The sequence below is a fragment of the Sinohyriopsis cumingii genome, chromosome 11 (assembly GCF_028554795.1).
Source record: "Sinohyriopsis cumingii isolate HCF-2022 chromosome 11, ASM2855479v2, whole genome shotgun sequence".
Lineage (NCBI taxonomy): Eukaryota > Metazoa > Mollusca > Bivalvia > Unionida > Unionidae > Sinohyriopsis > Sinohyriopsis cumingii.
Genome location: NC_142971.1, coordinates 32,320,149 through 32,346,237, shown reverse-complemented (window position 1 = coordinate 32,346,237; position 26,089 = coordinate 32,320,149). Strand labels below are relative to the sequence as shown.

General features: G+C 35.9%; 1 protein-coding gene across 1 annotated transcript in view; it reads right to left on the bottom strand.

Annotated features, from left to right (window-relative positions):
* LOC149787868 (succinate--CoA ligase [GDP-forming] subunit beta, mitochondrial-like) overlaps nt 1-26,089 on the bottom strand; it is a 63,506-nt gene that overhangs the window by 9,113 nt on the left and 28,304 nt on the right. The window contains exons 3-9 of the mRNA XM_089974104.1: nt 25,714-25,813; nt 20,176-20,266; nt 13,033-13,185; nt 10,009-10,098; nt 7,921-8,017; nt 3,429-3,590; nt 441-583 (exon numbers count right to left, since the gene is read on the bottom strand). Of these exons, the coding sequence (XP_089830230.1) occupies nt 441-583; nt 3,429-3,590; nt 7,921-8,017; nt 10,009-10,098; nt 13,033-13,185; nt 20,176-20,266; nt 25,714-25,813 (836 nt within the window). The remainder of the gene's footprint in view (nt 1-440; nt 584-3,428; nt 3,591-7,920; nt 8,018-10,008; nt 10,099-13,032; nt 13,186-20,175; nt 20,267-25,713; nt 25,814-26,089) is intronic.

Here is a 26,089-nt window from a genome sequence, read left to right as displayed (position 1 = left end):
GGGTGATATAAAAAAACTTACTATGTACTTCATGTATTTTATCCATTTTAGCCTTATCTTTCTTTTACTTGCCTTTTTGGGGGAAACCTAAACTTAATTGGCACAAGCTAGCCATTACAGAGCTGATGTTCCATCAAAGCCTATTCAAACACACAAATATGTACATAGTATTACAGACCTGTCAAAATAATCTTCAGGAATAAAAGTTAATAAATCCATTATTATTCCAATCTAAGCCTTCATGATATCATATCCAGCATAAGCTTAAAAATACTACATGTAATAGAATAATCAACTGGTTACTTTATTACCTGTACAATTATTATAAAGCAATCCATTCATAGAGAAGAATAAAAATCTTCCCAATGAATCATAATAGATAATATGACAAATATACATGCATGTTATTAGAATTCAATTAGACTGCAATTAGATCTTACATGAGCATCTGCTGTAAGGAGTCGAAATGCATTGTACACCTGATCTTCTCTCACAGCGCCACCTACATCCAGGAAGTTGGCTGGTTCTCCTCCTTTAAGTTTAATAATGTCCATGGTTGCCATGGCAAGACCAGCACCGTTCACTGCAATACATAATTAATGATGAATAGTAGGTTGTTGTTGTTCTAGGGTTTAACGCCATTTTTCAGCACAAGATAGGCTATACATGGTGGCCAGTATAAATGGTGAAGGAAGAACCCGGGAAACCCCCGGAAAGAACCACCGACCCACGAGAAGCTACTGGCAAGCTTTCTCACATAACCACATTAGCTGAGCCTAAGACTCTAACCCACGCAGACAGAGGTGAGATGGCAGTGGTCCAGAATGGTGAGCACTTTAGACCACTCGGCCCCCCTGATGAATAGTAGAACTTTTTCGGGTTTAAAAACTGAAACAAATACAAACATATTTTTAAAACTATTAGCTCATGATAGAGTAAGCTGCTATTGTATGCAAATGATTTGTAAACAAACAAGTTACTCGAAAAAAAGTCACTATTAATAAAGATCGGATTCAGATAATGTTATGTCTAATGCAGTCTCAGATAATCAACTACTAACAAATATATTCTGAAAATTATATATATATATATATATATATATATATATATATATATATATATATATATATATATATATATATATATACTTTCTCAGCAAGAAAAGGACAAGTGATTTATACAACCAGCATTCTTCCCTCTATTTCTTCCTGCACATGGGGACTAAGCCCTATTCATAACCAAGAAATGTATAGCTCCACCTTTCAAGTACAAACACCTTATTAGCGTTATCAGGGAAGTTAATATGTGCAGCCAGAATGGATTCCTGGTCTGTCCGTATCCATGAGTCATGACTTGGAACCAATGAGATCGACACCCACTGGATTCTGAGACCCAGTGGTTAATGTGATGGACTCATGACCAGAAGATTTTGGGTTTGATTCCCACCTTCTGATCAGCCTAGGTAAAGTGTTCATATACTGAACAAAATCACATCATTAATATGCATGCTGTTATTATTGTTATGGGGTTTAACACAATTTTTCAATACAAGATATACTATACAGGGTGGCAAGTATAACTGTTGGAGGAAAAACCCAGAAAAACCCTGGAAAGAATCATTGACCCACAAGAAGCTACTGGCAGTCTTTCTCACACACCACATTAGCCAAGCCCAAGACTCAAATCCATGCAGACAAAGGTGAGACAGCAGTGATTTGGAACAGACAGCACTTGACCACTCAGGGCTCTCCATTAATATTCACGATTAGCAAGCGCTCATAACCAAACTGATCTGAAATCTCAATGATAAAAGTTTACAAAAATCTGACCAGAAAATATGGCCTCTAAAGTGTTGTTGTTGTTGTCGTTGTAGGCTTGACATCATTTTTCACCACAAGATAGGTTAAACATGGTGGCCAGTATAATTAGTGGAGGAAGAACCCTGGAAAACCATGGGAAGAACCACTGACCCACAAGAAGCTACTGGCAAGCTTTCTCACTTACCCACATTAGCTGTACCTAAGACTCTAACCCACGCAGACAGAGGTGAGATGAAAGTGATCCAGAATGGTGAGCACTTTAGACCATGTGGCCACTCATGCCCCCCCCCCCCCCCCGTGTTCACCGGTTCATCTATACAGATGTAAGATCCTCCTCATTAATGTGTGCATGCTCATGATATAAGCTTCTATACCAAATCTGATCAAAAAGTGAAGCCTTTAAAGTATTCACAAACAAGTGTTAAAGTACACAATGAACCAAAGCACATACCTTAAGATAACATGGCATTTGCCATAGGTGGTGCTCTACAGTCTTGTATTTTGCATAGGGTTAGGATTTTAAAGAACAAGAATTTCCCCGGCTTTCCTCACTGGTTATACTCGCTATTTAAAAAAGACCTTGTATATCTTAGTTTTAATTCAAAGAACCTTTAATTCCCTTTATTTTGGTGTATGATTGATGGGTGTAATATGGGTTATAGAGTATACAGCTTGGCCTTACTCCAGATGTACACCTTTCAAAAAAGTGCTAGCTCCACTTGGTCATTTTCACTTCCTGAACTTCAGAGGTAAATTGTATAAAAATTAATGCTAAGCGCCAAGCGAGGCAACTGTTAGGACCATTTTTGTACGTCTTTGGTATGACTTGGTCAGGGATTGAACCCACGACCTCCTGCATCCAAGACAGACACTCTAACCACTAGGCCAGTCTCAAAATGTAGTGAGCGTTGTCATATCATGTCATTAATCATGTAATGCAAATTTCTCATGAAACGTAATATATCACTGAGCACCTGTAACCATGTTGTATGCTCAATATGAATTTGTTTATAAAACTGTGATCCTTTTAGAAAATTAGAGCTATAATATTAAGATATGTCAGTGAATACACAATAGGACATTGCAATATTTGGCTCCATCCAAATCATAAAATCCATTACTACTTGAAAACAGAAAATATTTAACTATTAAAGCAAGCATATTCAAACACATCTATGCTAGTCAAGAATCTTCAGTCCACTCCATTTCCCATCAATGTGGAGAAATGATCTTGGTCAAATGAAGGTTGTGAAGATAAGCCAAACATGGCTTGTTAGTTTGAGTTCCACTGAATCTCAGCCACATCTAAGGTACAATGTAATTCTACACAGAAATATTATTTTATCTATTTTGATCAATATATCCACAAAGTAATCCATCTCTCTTTTTTTTAAATCATGATTAACTACAATGAAATGTATCATGTCTGTACAGGTCAGCTGTTCATTAGACAGTGCTTGTCTGCATTTTAAATGCATCATGTGTTGTTCACCTCAATGGGAACAGAGCAGTACATGTGATTGGTTATGGTAGGAAACTGACCAAAGCACAATTTGCTTTGATGATTAAAGTGACATAAAATAAAATGAAAAAGTTTCAGTCTCTTACCTAGACAACCAATGCTTCCCTCCAGCCCGATGTAGTTAAGATGGAGTAGTGTGGCCTCCACTTCCCTGGGATCTGTCTCAGACAAGTCATCCATTGCAAATATTTCCTTCTGTCGGTACTCAGCATTATCATCAAAGCTTATCTTGGCATCAAAACATACAACTGTTGAAGATTAATAGAATCTTTTATATGCACTGATGTAAGATAGGAAAATCACACATGAGTCAGGATTTTTCATCAACACAATGCAAAGCAATATTGTGCCTGATGCACAGTTCTGACCCTGTGGACAGTATTTTCCTATGCAACACTGTTGCTTCTGTTCATCTCCACACAGTCAGTATAGATCAAGCATAAAATAGCATAAAATGTACAAAATGCATATTCAAAATCATTTCATTATTTACGGACAGGGTATAATGTTTGGTTTACACTTAAGTAAACATGGAAATTAAGTTAAACTGCAGACAGCTGAGGTGATTACTGCTGCAGTTGTTGATGTGGGGTTTAACGCCATTTTTCAGCACATGATAGGTTATGCATGCCGGCCAGTATTAATGGTGGAGGAAGAATCCGGGAAAACCCCAGGAAGAACCATTGACCCACAAGAAGCTACTGGCAAGCTTTCTCATATACCCAAATCAGCCAAATTCTAGACTTGAACAAACGCAGACAGAGGTGAGATGGCAGTGATCAGTAACTGAGAGCGCTTTAGACCACTTGGACACTTGGGGCCCCTGATTACTGCAGCAGAGTAATTGGAGACAATAGTGGTGTGACATATATGATGATGTCAAAGACACAATTCAAACCAGTGATACTCCAATAAAAATGTTATTTTGAAGTTATGTGATGTAAGACAACAGCTATGAGCTGAAAGATAGAGATACAATATTTTCCACCAGTGAGAGCATGAACATACTTGTATAGGTATGAGAGAATAATGGGTTATAGAATTTTATTTAACATTTAAACCAATTCTTTTATGCTTTATACAAATTAAGGCAACTGTAAATCACAAAAATGTAATGAAAATTCCTTAACAAGTAAATCAAATCAGTAAACATGTTACTTGCTAAACATTAAATTAAAGAATATAGAAGGGCGATTATTCTCTGAAGTTGTATAACACTTGCTGAGTTTAAAAGATTCATGAAAACTGAAAGACACTTAAATATTACGATTTACAGTATATTAAAACTTGTTATAAAAGGGCAAAGGACCACATTAATTGGACCATTATGGACAGGCGGTTGAAATTTATTAAGATATTAGGAAAAGGGAGCCATGAATTCTGCCCCATATATGGACTGTACAGCCAGCGAGAATGAAATTTCAGGTACTTTTCAATAAGTTATCAAGGAGATCCAAAAGTTCTAAAAGAATATTTTTTTCTTATGGAATACTTGAATTTCCCCCTTATGTTGATTTTTTTTTTTACACAGCATAGTTACTAAAGCACAAGAAAAAACACTGAACTAATAAGTATACCACTAAAGCAAAGAGATGCTACTCCATCTGGTAACTATTGAAGTTGTATATCATTTGATGCACCCAATTTTATTCCGTTTATTTATTTATTACTTTGGGAATGTAAATAAATACAGAACAAAGCATCATGGATTTCAGAAACTGAATGTTTAGGTTGTGGAAATTAATCCATCCATGATTCTGTCCATCAAGGTTATTGTAAATGTCCACAGCATGGGCTCGTAGTAGACAGATTAAATATTATTTCCCCATCCGCAAAGTTATAGAAATGTAATTATGTACAAGTGGCTGACTACCACATTACATGTAACTAACTTGTCTACTAGGTGGAGCAGATGTTGCAAAATGCTATAGCTTCATAAAAAACCCTGAAAAAGTTTCTACCGTAACTTAATGTAGTGCATCATACATAAGCTAAATATATATCTATATGCCTGGTATAATGTCTGAAAATGCTAAGCCCTATGTTTGCCAAAGCTATAAAATCAATCTCTAATTGCTTGAATTTCTACTAAAATGTGGTTCATATTTTTAATGGCTTTAAATAGGTATCCCTGGTAAAAATTCTTTACCTACTCTGTATTGGAGTTGAAGAGGTTTTTTTTGTCAAAGTCTCTAAATCCCATTATTTTCTGTTTATTTTGAACCATTTGTATTAATTCTAGGGTCATCACAAATATTGTCCATGTGTTCATTTTGATTACTGCAGCAATACTGGCTCATTCAACTTTCAATCTATTCAAATTCTGATGATTTTAGTTTATGTTAACTACAACAAGGCCAAACTATAAAATCAAATTAGAAATATTGGCAAAACAAGCTCAACACAAGCAATAAATACAAAAGAGACATATAAAAATAAAATTTCTATTAGATTAATTTCAAAATTTCTCTAATGATCAATGTCAATGAGTAATCTTTCTCTCCTCAGCATAAAATAAACTCAATTTGTTACAAGACCTGGAAGATTTATTTAAACTTTTTTAAAACTTTGGTTCAGAAGAGCTTTTGCACACATGTCATAGCTATATGCTGCTGCAAGTGAAACACTTCTATTATATGTGCTGTGTCAAAGATTAATGGGGAAAATAAAGTCATATCATTTTGCCTGATATATTGCTAGAAACCAGATTTATGAAAAAAAGTTAATTATAGCATTTCTCAGTCCATATTACATGTCAAAAATTAACTTTTCACAAAAAAATATCTTCTAGTTTCATGTTTGGTTTTGAGAGGGAAAAAAACAACATTTTTCTATAAAAAAATTCTCCCTTCAAACATTGGTTCTAAAATTAACATTAAAGCTTGACATTTTTAGATGGCTGTTAGGAACTGTGAGTACATGTTCTCTCTAACTGACTAATGTCACTCCTTGGCTGGTGCCTGATGACATTTTCATGAGAAAAGTTATGAAAAAAGTAACATTTTTCTTGAAATCTCTTTGTTTATGACATGAACAGCCCCTAATAGAGTACAGCTTTTAGTACAAATTAGACAAAGTTTGATCATTTCAAACTGTCATGCTCTCAATTAATCAGTGTCATTTTCTAAGTAAATGGAGAAAACAAATGGATTTTTTTAATACTGAAGAGCATGTTCTAGCGTATTATATATCCCTTGTATTTTGACAATATACAATGCCAGTTTATTCATAATAAATGACCTTGAGAAAGAGTTATGACAACCATACAAATATACTGTACTTCATCATGCATGTGTGCCATAAATAGTATGGGATTTGTTTGTATTTGCAACGTGTCATAATTATTAGTCTAAACGTTTATTTTCATTTTCAAAATATGTTATTGCCATAGGTGTCTCTGACATTTATTCAATTTGATAAATTTTATTAAGCTGTTTTCTGCACACAAACTTGTTTCAAATCTTATCTAACCAGTGAATGCAACAAATGATATTATATTACATTAACATTTTTGTTTCTTATTTGTATACTGCTTTCAATAATTTATTCAAAGAGGCCTTGGAAATAGTAACGAAATTAAAGAGGAACTATGACGAATTAATAGCTACTACAACAAGCACTTGGTTTCAGGAATCAACAGATATAATCCAGGGATTCCAACCAAATATAATTTCTTATGAAAGTACAATGAAATTATCACTTGATGCAAAACAGTATGTACATTTCTGCATGTGTATATCCCAACAAGTACATGTACATTTAGTCGATCAACAAGGATGCATGTTGTAGCCAATTTTTCTCATGTACATCCTGTCATGGAATGGGATTGTAGGATATCCAAGAAATTTAAAACCTAATATTTTTTTCCACTTCAGGCACGTCCATCTGCACATATTCCTAACTAGGCCAATGAAGAATACCACAGGCAATGTTAATACTGTAAAGTTTGTAGTAGTAAAGGTATGAAATTGACATCTGTCATGGTTGGGTCTATAGTGTCAGCATTTCCCCCATCCATTTGTTCAGTCTGTTGAGTCACATGGCAAAAGGCTAAAACCAGCAATGGATACTATAAAACCGAAACTCCCCTTGGCTTCAACAGTCTGTGTTGGAGTTCCACTAGATTTAGTGGATATTCACTAAATCTAGTGCATCCACCAGACATAATGGACATATCAAACACATAATCCTTTGCCCTGTGTCCATTTCCACCATATTGAGTGGGCAATCTGAAATCCAGGATTTGTGTACTGTAACAAAAATCTGATTTTAAAAAAGTGTTATTTTATTCAGTTTAATGTTTTGTCCTCCTATAGAGAAACTCGAAGAATTCTGAAAAAAATTCAGAGTTTTTTAAAATAAATTCCTAAATTTTTCAAGGATAAAACCAACTCTGACATAATTCATGGAGTTTTCAAAACCATCCCTCAAATTCAAGGACTTTCAAAGTTGTATGAGTGATGTTTCAGGAACAGTCATCCTTTATATCCAGATAGCTACAGATCGGTTAAACATTTTCTGCAATATTTGTGACCCTATAAAAAGGCATTAATTTAAGTATTTTACTACACAACATACCTCTACCATCTGGAGTTTCAGCAAATGGATTTATTTCTACTTGAGTGGCATCCACATCTATGAAAAAGTTATATAATTTTGTCACCTGGTAAGCTGCCTGAAAAAAAGGGATAGATTTTCTGTCTTGAACGGTTTCGTATTTTACACTATGACAAACAACAGCTGTATCAAGATCCCCCCCACCCCCCAGTAACTATGTACATTCTTGTTATATGTGGATGCATTTCTAAATATTATTCTAGGAAGTTACAGTAGGTGAGATGGTAGAATCTTGGACTTCTGATCCAAGGGTTGCTGGTTTGATATACACCAAAACAAGTATTCAATATAGTTGCCTGAGCGTGTCCTTGGTAAGGGGACATAGTTCTTATTTTCAGTCTATGATGAGGACAATAACTGTTTAAAGTACAGTTAAAAAAGATCAACCAACCAATCATATTGCTCAGATGGTTTCCAACAGCATCATGAATTGTACCCGATGCCAAAACTGATATTACAAAAGCAATGCAATATTCGAGGGTCAATGGAATGCATTGTCCACATTAACTCAAACTTAATAAAATTATTCAAGCTCCTGTAAACAGAACTTCATCCATTTTTCAGTATATTTGCAGAAAAATGTAATTGTTGGTGCCTTTATGTGCAACTCCAATAAAAAGTATGTGTAGTTAAAGTTTTATAAATTAAAATTAGTGTCATCATGAAGACATCACTTTCGATAAACTAATAAAAATTAAAATTAGTGTCATCATGAAGACATCACTTTCGATAAACTAATAAAAATTAAAATTAGTGTCATCATGAAGACATCACTTTCGATAAACTAATTAAAATTAAAATTAGTGTCATCATGAAGACATCACTTTCGATAAACGAATAAAAATTAAAATGAGTGTCATCATGAAGACATCACTTTCGATAAACAAATAAAAATTAAAATTTCAGTTATTTCCCTTTGCATGGCCTTAGGTGTCTATGCAGAATTTTTTTTGTTTGCAAGGCCTCAGGGGTCTCTATGTAGAATTTATTTCTCTCTGCATGGTCTTAGGTGTCTCTATGTACGATTTATTTCTCTCTTCATGGTCTTAAGTGACTATATGTAGGATTTATTTCTCTCTACATGGCCGTATGTGATTCTATGTAGCATTTATTTCCTTTTGCATGGCCTTAGTGGTCTCTATGTAGGATTTATTATTCTCTGGATGTCCATATGTGTCTATGTAGAATTTACTTCTCTCTGTATGGCCTTATATGTCTCTATGTAGGATTTATTTCTCCTTTCATGGCTGCAGGTATATTTATGAAGGATTTATTCTTTCATGGTCTTAGTTGACTCTTTGTAGAATTATTTTTCTGCATGACCTTAGGTGCCTAAAGGAATTACTTTTCTATGCAGGTCTTTTGTGTCTATGTTAAATCTGTTATTCTTTGCATGGCTGTAGGTGTCACTATATAGGATTTATTCTTCTTTGCATGGACTTTAGTGTCCCTATGTAGGATACATTTCTCTTTGCATGGCTGCAGCTGTTAAACGGCCACTGGGTGGTGAAATATCTGGAGTTAGTTTTGGTTTGATTGGGTTCATTCATGCATAAAATTGACACCTGGGCCAAAAATTAATTTTGTTTACAAAGCTCAAATTGATTTAAAGAAAGAAAACTTCTGGGCTAGAAACATGAGGTTTCAGTTGTGTGATTAGTCTTGTAATATGAAATAAACTTAAGCAAAGCTGATTACAAATAGCAGAAGATGACATTCAAAGAAAAAGTCCTTTCATTTTACATTTCTAAAGACAGTGTAAAGTATAAAAGGATTAACTCAACTGATTCATTTTCTGTCTGACTGGAAGCGAACACACCTCTGAATTGGCACCTGATTGGTCCATTACACAACTGATTATTTTGCTTGGTTGCACACCTGTACACAGCAAGCCATATTTATCACTTTGAAAATGCTATCTTTAAGCAAACACTAATGTTTCCAAACATACAAATCTCTCAAGTGGTATTTAATTTCTTTTTCCATCTTTGACATTTTTGTTATAACATGATTCTAGTAAAGTCATCAGTTACACATTTAGCACATTACTTTTTTGAGACTGTCCCCTGTAAATCCAAGCTTTTCTGCTACTCTTTGTGCTTGTTCTGGTTGGATTCCTTGGATTATATCTATGGGTTCCTGAAACAAATAAAACAATAGCTTAAACATTCACAGCAATGGTTCCCAAAAATGCTGTATTGCTTGCAAACTACACCATGATGTAACCCCTAAATGTGACTCAAAATAATGACAACAAAATCTGCATGTGGAAGATGTGGACACAGGGTCTATTTCAGAACTTAAAATTTCGGTAAGAATTCTCCTTTTCCTTTTAAAAACAAAGATGATGGGAGAATTTCTGAAGAGAAGAGGGTTTCATAAAGAAATACATGTAGGGTCTGCAAACTGAAAGGATGATTTTTGCACATTTGGTTGAGTTTTTAGTGCATTATTTGGAAAATCCATGTGAAGCTCACAAACATGCATACTAGAATACAGCCTGGTTGACACCAATGCCAATCTCAATATGAAGGTCATACCCATGTCTCAGCAGGCTTTACAGTCTCAGCTGGCTTTACAGTCTCAGCAGGTTTTACATTCTCAGCTGGCTTTACAGTAACACAGAACCATTGTCATGATCCAACTTGGCAACAGCATTTGTGATGGTTGTCTTATTATCCTCCAAAGATGCACAAGCTAACAAGTTTTAGTAAAGTACTATAAATATAAGTGTCATCATTAAATCTATGAATGAGATGATGAAAATTTCTGGAAATATTATGCTGACGACATGTCTGCAAGGTCAACAATGTTTGCCTAAAAGAACACAACATTGTATTAAAAATGTTTACATCAATGAGTTCTATGATTTGCAAAGTATAACTGTAAAGGGCTGATATCAAAAGTAACCAATATGTTTATTCTATCAAGTATTAGAGGACAAAAAGGGTTAAAAATAGATCAGTGACCTTACCATAGCTGCCAACCTTCCAGGCTCACAATTAGTGAAAATTGAGATAAAAAGTTGTGAAATTGGACATGAATTGGTGAAAAATACCATGACAATAACTCCACCCACTCCGATTGTCAATACTACACTATATCAAGATCGCAATATAAAACTAAAACACTACATATATGCAAAAAATTTTATTTATCAAGACATGATACTGTGGCAGACTTGAACTTCCTCAAGTGCTTGATCGTAAATTTGTTTTCTAAACAGTTCAGACTTTTTGCCTGCTGGTTAATATTGGCAACTAAAATTGCTGACAAATTTTCCACAGCTAAGGAGGCCCTAAAGTCTGTCTTATTTTTCCTCACTAGAGAAAATACTCTTTTGCTGTCACTGTTGCTGTGAGGTATGCACAGGAGCTGCAGCACTTTTGGTCCTTCCACAGAAAATTTGGAAGCAATTTTCGAGTCCGGGAACATTTGTCAGAACAAATGTTTAGCATGGCCTCCAGCTGATAAAGGTTGATTGCAAGTCTTCTGCCGATGGCTTAAAATGTTCCAGAGCTGACATATGCGAATTCTTAATTTTCCCAACTTCTACGTGTTTATTGCAACCGATGTGCTTCCTCACATTGCCTCTGCGACTATGCCAATACTACAATTTGTGGCACACTGAGTGCAAAATGCATGATGTATATCAATGTTTAAAGGCAGAATGCATGGCCAATTTTTGAGATATTCCAAATTAAACTTCACTTTTTGAGCAATATATTTTTTTTTGTTGGTGGTGAGGACATTTTCAAGATCTTACATGCAATGCTGAACGGTAACTCAAATCCATGTTGATGACACCTGCGCAGAGCAAAATTCCGGTTAGGCCTGTTTCTCTCAAAAGCATTTGTAAAACTACTCTTATACATATAGATTAAAATAGGATAAAATGCTTGCTACCGGGCCAACTGTACTAATCGGCTGTAGTTCTACTATTATCGTGACCAGCAGTACCGGACTGTTTCGGCAACTGCAAATATCATGACTAAGCGCTTAACGGGAAATCAGTTATTTTATTAAAGATTTAAAATAATTGAGAATTGAAGAATTCGTGCATTTTTGGCTTGCGGCATGAATCCGTGAATTGCTGAAAAAGTTGTGAAACTCATTCCAAATTTGTGAGGGTTGGCAGCTATGCCTTACCCTTGAAGATAAAATCTTGAGTCTGATATATGATGCCATCAAAATGAGACACACAAGTGTAACCCAAACAACTTTTATAATATAAAGCAAAAACAAAAGAAACCCTAAAATACTGACCTGTGACCTAAACCTTCAAGACCTCAAATAAGCATGTGTGTGATTTGGATTTTTAACGTAGCTTTAACAATTTTTCAGTCATACCACTATGATGTCTAGCACTGGGGCATCATGCCACAGACATGTAGCTTGATGTCCAAACCAGTCACAATATCTTACGCCAGCTGACCGGTCCTAACACTAACCTCTTAATGCTGAGCACCTAGCAAGGCAACTGTTTATTCTGGCATGACTTGGTCAGGGTTTGAACCTGCAACCTCCCACATTTGAGGTGGATGCTCTAACCACTTGGGCCACCAGAGAGGTCACCTCAAACGAGCAATGCAACACACTTTTGCTAATGGCAATATATAAGTATACAAAGCTTCAGGCATTTATCTTAAACAACGATTTTGTTAGAACAGAGAACAATAAATGCAACTGAAACCTAATTTATTTTGACCCTGATACTGAAAACTGGGCCACCCCCACCCCCAATGTAAAACCTGACACAGAGTTTTAGTGATGATAAAATAGTTATACAATGTTTCATCCCAAATGGCCCTAAAATTATCGAATGAAAAGGAAAAGTGGATGGGAATGTGGATGCTAGGAGAAAAATAATCAATATAAGCATTGGCACAAACTCCTAGTTGGGGTACATTACTACTTTTCTACTGGGATTTCTATTTGCCTGTTTCAAGTCGATCATTGTTGGGGTTACATTACTACTTTTCTACTGGAATTTCTATTTACCTATTTCAAGTCAATCATTGATGCTACAATGTTTTTGCTAGACATCAAAGGCATGACAAATAGGATGTGTACCTTGAATATAGATTCTGGATCCTTATGAGACATTTCCTCTATATCCATTCCTCCATGTCTGCTGCCCACAATGACAGGGCCCATGTAGGTACGGTCCAGTACAATAGCAAAATATGTCTCTTTCACGATGTCAAGGGCCTCAGCTACCATGACCTGGAATTTTAGGGAGAAAAAAAGTACCTGAGAGTCATGTCATCAAAGTGATCAAGAAAAAACTATGTATCCTCCAAAGTAAACATGTCTCAAATATTATGCAAGCAAGGATCAAATAATTTCATTACCAGTATTGGAAACAAAATTGGGATTGGTTTGTTTTATGGGGTTTAATGCCATATTTCAGTACAAGATATGCCATACATGGCAGCCAGTACACTTGCTGGAGGAAGAATCTGTGAAGACCAAAGGAAGAACCACTATGCCCCAGAAAGATAATGGCAAACTTTCTCACATACCAATGTTGGTTGAGCAAAGACTCAAATCATGCAGACGACAAAGAGGAGTTATGAGTGATCTGTAAAGATTAGCACCACAAACCAGTCAGCCAAACAAAATAAGAAGAAAAACCAAAAACTGGCACAAGCAGGGTCCATGCTGGATTCTAACAGTTGGGTCAAATGACCTTTCTCTCCAGCTAGAATAAGGCCTAATTTTCAAAAACAGGAAGAAGTACATGTAAAAAGTTCATCATTTATAATCTTCAAAGTAGACACTTTACACTTGCTTTTGCATAATTTCATGTCAGATGATTATAATATTGATGAATATTATTAAAATTTTATAAAAATATTAAAATGTTTCTTATTTTGCTTCACCACAGCTGTTGTATACTATAAAACAGCAACACCAGAAAATAGTTACAGCAGGAAATTTGCAAGTTTCCATAGCAGAAGTCTCTTTTGCATAAATTTATAGGACGAAATACTGGATAAAATGATTGATTTTATTTCAGTAATGGACCTGGATTTGTCTACTGCATCATAATATGGGGTGCAATTAATCCAAGGTGAAGTCAAGGTCTTATTTTGGCATGTTCAGATGGAATGACAGAGGGAGACTATTTCACACAAATTGCAAAGCTGCTGCCAGGATTTCATCTAAAGGGGGGAGCTGCCACCTTGTCACAAAAATAAGGGGAGTGAGTAGAACAACAATATCCATCTCTTTTGTACTGCTCCACTCTGTTAGAGCCTTATTAAAAGCAAACTCTTTAAAAGATGTTGTCTCTAGTTGCATAAGCATTAATCTGTTGATTGTTTCTGAGCTAATAATGTTCCTTACCTAAGTATGAATATTGTTCTGTGCTGAGAACCCCCTTTCACAGTGTGCTGTCTTAAAGGGGCATATACAAAACTAGCTTAGACAGCTAACTGTTCTTTATGGTTGCTATGTGCAATTTTCCAGATCTCAAAGGTATTGCCTTTTGGATGCTTCTGCTCCAGAAAAAAAGATCTTTCACTAACATAAGCTCCGCCAAAGATTCACTGTACTGACTACTAACATGCCAGATTTACTGGTCCATAATGCTGTACCGACTACTAACATGCCAGATTTACTGGTCCATAATGCTGTACCGACTACTAACATGCCAGATTTACTGGTCCATAATGCTGTACCGACTACTAACATGCCAGATTTACTGGTCCATAATGCTGTACCGACTACTAACATGCCAGATTTACTGGTCCATAATGCTGTACCGACTACTAACATGCCAGATTTACTGGTCCATAATGCTGTACTGACTACTAACATGCCAGATTTACTGGTCCATAATGCTGTACCGACTACTAACATGCCAGATTTACTGGTCCATAATGCTGTACTGACTACTAACATGCCAGATTTACTGGTCCATAATGCTGTACTGACTACTAACATGCTAGATTTACTGGTCCATAATGCTGTACTGACTACTAACATGCCAGATTTACTGGTCCATAATGCTGTACTGACTACTAACATGCCAGATTTACTGGTCCATATTGCTGTACTGACTACTAACATGCCAGATTTACTGGTCCATAATGCTGTACCAACTACTAACATGCCAGATTTACTGGTCCATAATGCTGTACTGACTACTAACATGCCAGATTTACTGGTCCATAATGCTGTACTGACTACTAACATGCCAGATTTACTGGTCCATAATGCTGTACTGACTACTAACATGCCAGATTTACTGGTCCATAATGCTGTACCAACTACTAACATGCCAGATTTACTGGTCCATAATGCTGTACTGACTACTAACATGCCAGATTTACTGGTCCATAATGCTGTACTGACTACTAACATGCCAGATTCACTGGTCCATAATGCTGTACTGACTACTAACATGCCAGATTTACTGGTCCATAATGCTGTACTGACTACTAACATGCCAGATTTACTGGTCCATAATGCTGTACCGACTACTAACATGCCAGATTTACTAGTCCATATTGCTGTACTGACTACTAACATGCCAGATTTACTGGTCCGTAATGCTGTACTGGCTACTATCATGCCAGATTTACTAGTCCATAATCATGTACTAACTACTAACATGCCATATTTACTGGTCCATAATGCTGTATTACAATTTTGTGTACATTAATGTCATGGTCTACTTGTTCAAAATGAGGTATTTTGATCGAAAAAATACTGTTACTTCTTAATTTCATTTTTTGGTTCTTATTTATTAAATTTATCTTAACTCTTATACTAGGTCCAGATGGTTTTGTAACACAAGGTCCCCAAGTGTTAAATTTTGATGAGGAAAGAAATGAAAATTGCAATCTACTTTTAAATTTTATTTTAATTCCGCTTGTTAGTCTGCCTTTTCTAGATTTAATTCTGAAATACTGCTGAAATGAGGAGTTGACAAGCATGCCATCTCTTTCTGTCCAACCAGCATATACAATGAACTCAGATTTAACACCATTTTCACTGGCATTTCCATTAACACCTTCCAAGGTCTAATAATATGATATTCTAACTTTAACAATAAACAATCAGACAGCATTTGCCAAACAAAATCATCATTTAAAGATGATCCATGGTGGGAATTGGCCATTTTGAGTTTTCAAGGTAGCCCTTATTATAAACAAGCATTTGTAAAACTTCCTTGATTCAATGTTTAAACATTGACAGAATGCTTGTTCCAGGGTCCAATGTGACATCCAAATTCAGTTTAACAACCATTCAGGTTAAGCTAAAGAAACCAGATGTGTAAATTGTTATGAAGAAAGACTCGTTGTGACAAGCACTACCATATTTCTACCAGCGTGACTTATGTTGCAACAAGCACTTTAGGGGTGAATGGCTGAATAAAAATTGTATACTGCATTGAGTACATTTAATATGCATGACTTGAAACTAATTTGTGGGAGTTCTAGCACATCACAGATCTCCATGTGTGTAAAGCTGTGCAAATTTTGCAAGATTTGTGCAATCTCACACCCTGGCAACATCTGTGAAATTGCCCCAGGCATAATACAATGGCCACATTTACCAAAGCAGACCTATAGTTATATCATGATTGAGTGCTAGAAATTCTGTTATTTATTCACCTTCTGTATCATCTAATTCAATGAATAAATACAGAGTTTCCAGCACTCAATCATGAAAATCTGTAATCACCAGCTCCCAAAATATGGAATTAGGTTTACTGCAAAACTGCAGATTTCTTAGTATTAGCCCATCCAGCTGCCCTAGGGAGATAAATTTCTTGTGCAGCTGCTAGATTTGTTTTGTACATAGTAGGTCTGGTAGTGTTTCTCTCTTTGGAAGAATCACTGGAACATCTGTATTTCCATTAGAATCAGATGTCAACTCTGTGTAGACTACAATAATGTCACCTTCACCATTTCCTATAGTCTCTTTGGGATTTCAGCTTTGGCTGTGACCAAAATTTATTATTAATGTTTAAAAAAAATAAGACTGGGCAATTGGTGGCCCTTGTGTTTATCTGTCATTATTTCTTTCCAACCGTGTTCCTCTTTTCCCTCATGGGGCCCCGAGTGGCCGAGTGGTCTAAAGCGCTGTCCATCACGGATCACTGCCATCTCACCTCTATCTGCGTGGGTTCGAGTCTCAGGCTCGGCAAATGTGGATATGTGAGAAAGCTTGCCGGTAGCTTCTCGTGGGTCGGTGGTTCTTTCCGGGGTTTTCCCGGTTCTTCCTCCACCATTAATACTGGCCGCCATGTATAGCCTATCTTGTGCAGAAAAATGGCGTTAAACCCTATAACAACAACTTTTCCCTCATGAAATGCATTAATAATCATGTCTGCTAAGTTGCTGTTGATATGAACATCACCTTACTTTTGTTTCTTTAATTTTTGTAAATAATTACACAAAAATGGACTTGTCTTTCCTTTTCATGTCTTAGCCTTTTCCCCCTCATTGATCACATGTACATCAATTCAGAACTCTGTACCCTCATAAGCGTAATCTGGAGTTTCATATTTCTCTTTTTTCCAGTAGGTGTCTCTCATTCCATATTCTGAAAACACTGTAATTCAATCTTTCTATCATGGCCCCTTGGGCCATTTGGCTACTCCGAACACCGTAAATTTAGTGCCTGCTCTGTTGTACTCATTATTGGCTACTTTGAACACCATATAAAACCACCATAAAATCAGTGTCAGCTCTGTTGCACTCTGAACACCATATAAAACCACCATAAAATCAGTGCCAGCTCTGTTGTACTCATTCTTGGTTACTCTGAACACCATATTATACCACCATAAAATCAGTGTCAGCTCTGTTGTACTCACTCCTGTGCTACCACCAGAACTAGGTGTTTGTGTTACTAGCATTAGACTTCATCAAATTCTCAAGGGAAGGGATGTTTATTATCATTATTTGAGGTCACTGATGAGGTTTGTCAGTGTGTGATATCTTGCTGCTACCTATGACGTTTGTCAATATGTGATGTCTTGCTGCTACCTATGAGGCTTGTCAATGTATGATAATGTCTTGTCAATACCTATGAAGTTTGCCAATGCGTGATAATGTCCTGCTACTACCTATGAGGTTTGGCAATACGTGACAATGTCATGATGCTAACTATGAGGTTTGTCAATGTGTGATCTCTTGCTGCTAACTATGAGGCTTGTAAATGCGTGACAATGTCTTGCTGCTACCTATGAAGTTTGTCAATGTGTGATGTCTTGCTGCTACCTATGAGGCTTGTAAATGCGTGACAATGTCTTGCTGCTACCTATGAGGTATGTCAATGTGTGATGCCTTGCTGCTACCTATGAGGCTTGTCAATGTATGATAATGTCAATACCTATGAAGTTTGCCAATGTATGATAACATCTTGCTACTACCTATGAGGTTTGTCAATGCGTGACAATGTCTTGCTGCTACCTATGAGGTTTGTCAATGCATGACAATGTCTTGCTGCTACCTATGAGGTCTGTCAATATGTGATGTCTTGCTGCTACCTATGAGGCTTGTTAATGTATGATAATGTCTTGTCATCAATACATATGAAGTTTGCCAATGTGTGATAATGTCTTGCTACTACCAATGAGTTTTGTCAATGTGTGACAATGTCTTGCTACTGCCTATGAGGTTTGTCAATGTCTTGCTGCTACCTATGAGGTCTGTCAATGTGTGATAATGTCTTGCTACTACCTATGATGTTTCTCGATGCGTGACAACATCTTGCTACTACCTAAGAAGTTTGCCAATGTGTGATAATGTCTTGCTACTACCTATGATGTTTATCAATGCATGACAACATCTTGCTACTACCTAAGAAGTTTGCCAATGTGTGATAATGTCTTGCTACTACCTATGATGTTTATCAATGCGTGACAACATCTTGCTACTACCTAAGAAGTTTGCCAATGTGTGATAATGTCTTGCTACTACCTATGATGTTTATCAATGCTTGACAACATCTTGCTACTACCTAAGAAGTTTGCCAATGTGTGATAATGTCTTGCTACTACCTATGATGTTTATCAATGCATGACAACATCTTGCTACTACCTAAGAAGTTTGCCAATGTGTGATAATGTCTTGCTACTACCTATGAGGTTTCTCAATGTGTGACACCATCTTGCTACTATGACATTCTCTATGCAAGACATATTGCTACTACCTATGAGATTTGTCAATATGTGATAATGTCTTGCTACTACCTAAGAGGTTTTTCGATGCATGACAACATCTTGCTACTACCTATGAGGTTTGTCAATGTGTGATAATGTCTTGTTATTACCTAAGAGGTTTCTCAGTGAGTGACATCTTGCTACTACCTATCAGACGTGTCAGTGTAAGATAATGAAGTTTGCCAATGTGTGATAATGTATTGCTACTTCTATGAGGTTTCTCAGTGTGTGATGTCTTGCTACTACCTATGAGGTTCTCAATGCATGACATCTTGCTACTACCTATGAGGTCTGTCAATGTGTGATAATGTCTTGCCACTACCTAAGAGGTTTCTCGATGCGTGACAATGTCTTGCTACTACCTATGAGGTTTCTCAATGCATGACAACATCTTGCTACTACTTATGAGGTTTGTCAATGTGTGATAATGTCTTGCTACTACCTAAGAGGTTTCTCAATGTGTGACAACATCTTGCTACTACCTATGAGGTTTGTCAATGTTCTGATGACTTGCACATCATATCTGCTACTGTGGCTGATGTCAATGTCAGAGCCATATATATTATAATATGATTGTGAATCACTTCTTTGATGCTATAAAACATGGCCAATCTTGGGTGTACCCAGGTCTAAATATCTAAAGGCTACTTTTGCCAGAGTTACACCATGCTTCTTGCCTGTGTCAATCAGTTTTGCTTGCATATCTACATTAAGATAATATGTGAAAACAGACTGGTTAACACATAGTAAAGAAGCCAATCTGATGCAGCATCATGAATGTGGCTGGGCTGAAACTAGTTCTGTTTACACCCATCAGAGGTATGAGGAAAGGGTGGCCTATGTTCCAATTCTTTGGATGTAATTGATCCAAGGTTTAGATTCATAATTTTGACTTGATTTGTAATGTATCTGTACAGTCAAAAATCAATTAAAATTTATTTTTATGTACAATTCGAAAGGCTGGCATCTCTGAAATAATGATTATGTAAATAACGAATGGATGATGAAAAACATTAACATTAATTACCCACCTTCTTCACTTTAACCCCTTCACCATGAGTTTGTTTCGTAACTAAATTAAACCCAATCATGTTCTTCACAATCTCTGGGATTTTCTTGGGACTGTAAGATAAAATATTATATATCACATTCATAATCACAACTGGGAATCAATAAATTTATTGATCACATCATATACACTATCTGGATTGAATTTTATTTACATGTATCAGATTATATTCACTGTTGAGACTAAACTTTATATATCACATATTCATTATTGGAAGTAAACAACTTTGCATATCACATTATACTGTCTGAGACTAAATAACTTTATGCATCAGATTATACTGTCTGAGACTAAACAACTTTATGTATCACATTATACTCTCTGAGACTAAACAACTTTATGCATCACATTATACTCTCTGAGACTAAACAACTTTGCATGTCACATTATACTCTCTGAGACTAAACAACTTTATGTATCACATTATACTCTCTGAGACTAAACAACTTTGCATATCACATTATACTCTCTGAGACTAAACAACTTTGCATATCACATTATACTCTCTGAGACTAAACAACTTTATGCATCACATTATACTCTCTGAGACTAAACAACTTTGCATATCATATTATACTCTCTGAGACTAAACAACTTTGCATATCACATTATACTCTCTGAGACTAAACAACTTTGCATATCACATTATACTCTCTGAGACTAAACAACTTTGCATATCACATTATACTCTCTGAGACTAAACAACCTTATGTATCACATTATATTTACTATTAGAACTAAATAACTTTGCATATCACATTATACTGTCTGAGACTAAACAACTTTATGCATCACATTATACTCTCTGAGACTAAACAACTTTATGCATCACATTATACTGTCTGAGACTAAACAACTTTATGCATCACATTATACTGTCTGAGACTAAACAACTTTATGTATCACATTATACTGTCTGAGACTAAACAACTTTATGCATCACATTATACTGTCTGAGACTAAACAACCTTATGTATCACATTATATTTACTATTAGAACTAAATAACTTTGCATATCACATTACACTCTCTGAGACTAAACAACTTTACCTACCACATTATACTCTCTGAAACATTTAACCACAATATGCAAATTTACAAGGTTGTGGATCAAGTTTCCTGAAACGTGGCTTTGATACATTTTAAAAGAAATATTTACCATTAAAGTTACAATACAAGGCTGTCATGTATAGTCTATCATGCACTGCAAAATGATGTTAAACCCAAAACAAGAATATTAATTTTTTTAGCCACAGTAACTAAGTTAAATGCTTCATAATTAATTAATAGCAGTAATACCAAACAATGAGGTGGGAAAAAATAGGCTAAATCTGCTGTCCAATCCAATGAGTTTTTCCACAAAAATGCTGATTTTAATCTGTATCAAGCAATATGCATTCTTAATTAATGATGACATGCCAAATTAAACAACAGTCCCTCAAATGGACTGACACTTTACCATCTCAAAAGAATTTCCAGGACTTCAAGGTAAGAGCATATCTTCTTTTTCACTGTTGAGTCTTAAAACCAATTCTGATATTCCTGAGAAATAAAATATTCAAATCAGCCACTGTGGTGGCAATCTTGGATGAATGATGATCAACATTTTTCATTTAGGATAAACTAGACACCACTAGAAGATACAATGCCAATATGACCATCCATTTAGAAGGAATAGTGATAACAAGTTTTAAGATGACTGTCACAACTGCATTTTAATTTTCAATTCATGAAAACCGCATGCTGACAAATTTCTGTTCATTAGGAGTAGCAACAACAAGTATTTCAAGAGGACTATAATGGCAACCATATTGGATGTCAGATCTACACCCGTATTTCTCTGAAACTCAATTACCCCGACTGCTGACTTTTTGACCCTCACATCCAAGGACCACTTCCATATCTCAAGTTCAAGACCTACACAAACACTGAACAAAGTATCAGGTCTAAAGCTTAAGTATGTAAAAACCATGTTCTGTCACAATAACCTTAATCTAAACTTCGGCCAATGTGGTTATGTGAGAAAGCCTGCCAGTAGTTTCTCGAGGATCGGTGGTTCTTTCCGGGGATCTCCTGGGTTCTTCCTCCACCATTAATACTGGCCGCCATGTACAGCCTATCGTGTGCTTAAAAATGATGTTAAACCCTAAAACAACAACAATTCATCTAGAGAACAAAATAGATAAGTCTGTGTCTTACTCAAGTGCTTTCCATCCACAAAGTTTAGTCCAAGTCTGTCAAACAGAACTAAAGTTATTGCTGAGAAACCATTTTTCTTTAAGTCAGTGACCTTGACCTTTGACCTCAACATCAATAGCTTCATTAGCAAACTTGACCTTTTGCCCTCAAACTCGATAAACCTATTTCTTACACAAAATGCAGGCTATTCACAATGTGTGGTCAAATGCATGATGTTACTGTACAGAAACCAGTTTTCTTCTTTCAGTCAGTGACAATGACCTTTGATCAAAAAATCAATAGGAGTCTTCCTTACTCCAACTGCAAACAATTCTCAATGTTTGAAAAAAGTATGTGACGCGATGCTTAACTATGGTTACTGTGCAGAAACAATTTTTCTTCTTTCACATACAATGACCTTGACTTATTATCTTTTGACCACCACCCCAAAATATAGACTTCTTTTGCACAACATATCTACTGTCTTGTGAAGGTACATTCTCAAGAACTTTAGTTATCTTATGGATAAGTAAAAAAAATTTGACAGACAAGGTCATGGAATAATACTGTTTGCAAAATTGGTGAATGAATAAAACAAAGAGTATTAAAAATAGGAAATGCATGCAACATGGTAAATAATGCAGTGTTTGTACAACCATGAAGATTTTTTTCAAAGAAATTTCAAGGAGTTTTGAAAGGGTTCCAATAGTTTCAAGGATTATTTTATCTTTCAGAAATTGGACCTTCTCCAGCTTTTTCTATGTAGTGTTGTTATCTGATCCAACAAAATGTATTCCATTTAAGTGTGAAATAAAGAAAATTACTGATGAAATAGTTTTCATTCTGTTAGTTTCACATGTGAAAATACAAGCTTTCCAATGATGCCATTGAACACTAATGTGTGTGTTCCTTTGGAACTTACTCTTGCATCAAGAAATACGAGCATTTTGTGAGCTTGAACAGTAAATGGGAGCTAAATAACCTATAAGGCGTGGAATTATATTTGCCAATGATGTGTGACTTTACACAATTTGCTTCTTTAAGAACTTATGTCCCTTTAAATTACCTTGACATCAAATGTTAAAAATCATGTATGCTGCACTGCTCAATTATATTTGTTTCTCAACAAATAGCTGCAAACCCTCCAGGATTGCGATTAGCAAAAATAGGAATAAAAATGAGTGAATTTTTACATAAATTCATGAAGTGATCTTCGAGTCCGGGAACATTTGTCAGAACAAATGTTTAGCATGGTCTCCAGCTGATAAAGGTAGATTATGTTCAACAAAAAAACTCACAATGTTTCAGCGTTGGTAGCTTGCAGTTCTTTCGTCGATTGCTTATAATATTCCAGAGATGAAATCTGCTGCGAGTTCTTAATTTTCCGAATCTCTATGTGCATTTTGCTACCAATGTGCTTCCTCACATCGTCTCTGCCACCATGCCCAATGCTAAAATTTGTGGCACACTGCGTGCAAAAAGCATGATGTATATCAGTGTTTGATGGCTGAATGCAAGGCCAATTTTTGGTATATTCCAAACTAAACTTCACTTTCTTTCCAATAAATATCTTTTTCCTTGTTGGTGAATACATTCTCAAGATGCAATGCCAAATGGTAATGGTATAATGATATCAATTGTAAAAGCCCAGGTGGGTGGAGCTTATGGTGTTGGGAACATGTGTATTTTTTAAGAGTAAATTAAATTTAAGTAAATTTAAGAGTAAATCTGGTACACACAGATGAAAATATGTCTGTTATGACTAGATAACTTTTAACCCGTAAAGTTCCAGCAGAGTTATCTCTCTTAAATGCAATGAGTACCTGGTTTTATCCTTGTAAAAATGATAATCTAACATTGTTCTCTATGACCATGTGTGACATGCATGCTGAGGTAGGATAGAAAGCGTATTTATTTCACAAAACATTAGCACTTAAGTCTATGGAAAAACAATTGGTACGGTGATGCCTATAGGTACCACGGTACCTATTGTTTTTCCATAGACCTCAATGCTAATGTTTTGTGAAATAAATATACTACAAATCAGTGTTTGCGGTGCATGCGTGGGGCAAAATTCTGGTTAAGCCCCAGTTTCTCTCAAAAGCATTTGTAAAACTACTCTTATATAGATTAAAATATGCTAAAATGCTTGCTACCGGGCCAACTGTACAAATCAACTATAGTTCCACTAATATCATGACCAGCAGTTCCGGACTGTTTTGGCAACTGCTGATATCATAACTAGGACTTAATGGGAAATCGTTTTTTTTTATTATTAAATATTTAAAATAATTGAGAATTGGGAAATTTGTGGACTTTTTTCATGTGCCATGAATCAGCGAATCACTGAAAAAGTCAATAAATTCATGCCAAAATCATGAGGGTTGGCAGCTATGCTGACCCCATATCACCAGGCATCTTTCTTGTCTCAAACACATGCCATCCATAATGTTTAGTACATATAAAGAACACAAGATATCATGGTGTAATCAATTTAATCTTTGACCTTTCTACCAGCAAATCAATCTATTTCAGATGCTTTACACAACTGCAGGCCATTTAGAAAGTTTGTTGAAGATATCTGGCATACAAGTCAAGTCCAAAATCAATATTGGTTTTCCTTGCGCCAGATGCAAACTACGGTATGTACGACTTATTAGGCAAGTTCAACTGCAAACTGCACAGACCCAGATCAGTGGCAGATCAGGTGCTTTGTTGTTTTTTTTAGTTTTTATAAGTGAGCACATATAGTACTTACAAAGTTTGGTAGAGAAACAAAAATGGATGGATGGACAGCATCATAATATGTTACATGTATACTCTGTCTTATGTCTGGTATAAAAAAGAAAGTTGACTAGAAATGTGTTTATACAAGATGGATCCATCCAGGCAATATATCAATAAAAATGTTAAACTCAACTTAATTTAAATGTTAAGCTCACCTTAACGTAAAAAATCTATGATGCGCAAGGACAAACTGTTGATAGATGTTGCTACACTTGCAATACATATCCTAACATAACTGCCAGCAACTGCAAAAGTGCATGTGACATCATAGAAATGAAAAACACCATGAAAGACGCTCAGACATGAAACATGAGTCACAATGACATCTACATTTGGTGAAAGGGTCTTGCCTTCTGCGCCTACAAAATCCTGTCACCACAGCCAAAACAGCATAAAATACTAAACTTAACAAATGTGTGATGACTGTATGGATAGACGAGTAGAAAGACAGAAAAAGCTTAAGTCCTATATTATACTGCCCTTTAATAGTTATGGTATTGTAAACAAAAACAACTTAGCAAACATAACTACTTACTTCTTTGTCAAGTGAACACCACCTTTGAAACCATTAGAGAAAGTCCCTCTGCCTCTACCGCCTGCTAAAATCTGTGCCTTTATCACATACTCAGCAGCCTCTAAAATAAACAAAAGGCCCAAGTGGGGAAAGATGGTATACCTGGATGACATGTGCCTGAGGCCCAAATGCAATGCAGTAAGTGAAGAAATCTGAGTCAGATGGGTGCAGGGTCAAACTACAATCTCACTTGGTCTTGTGGCCAGTTAAGCAGCAGGGGGGGCGAATCCGACATTTTGTCCAAACGTCATTTGGCTTAATTAGTACTTTCTGCACTCAGCGGATCCGGTGTCGTCAGCGCCTGGTAAAAAAAAAACGACGTCGTCGTCGTTGTCAT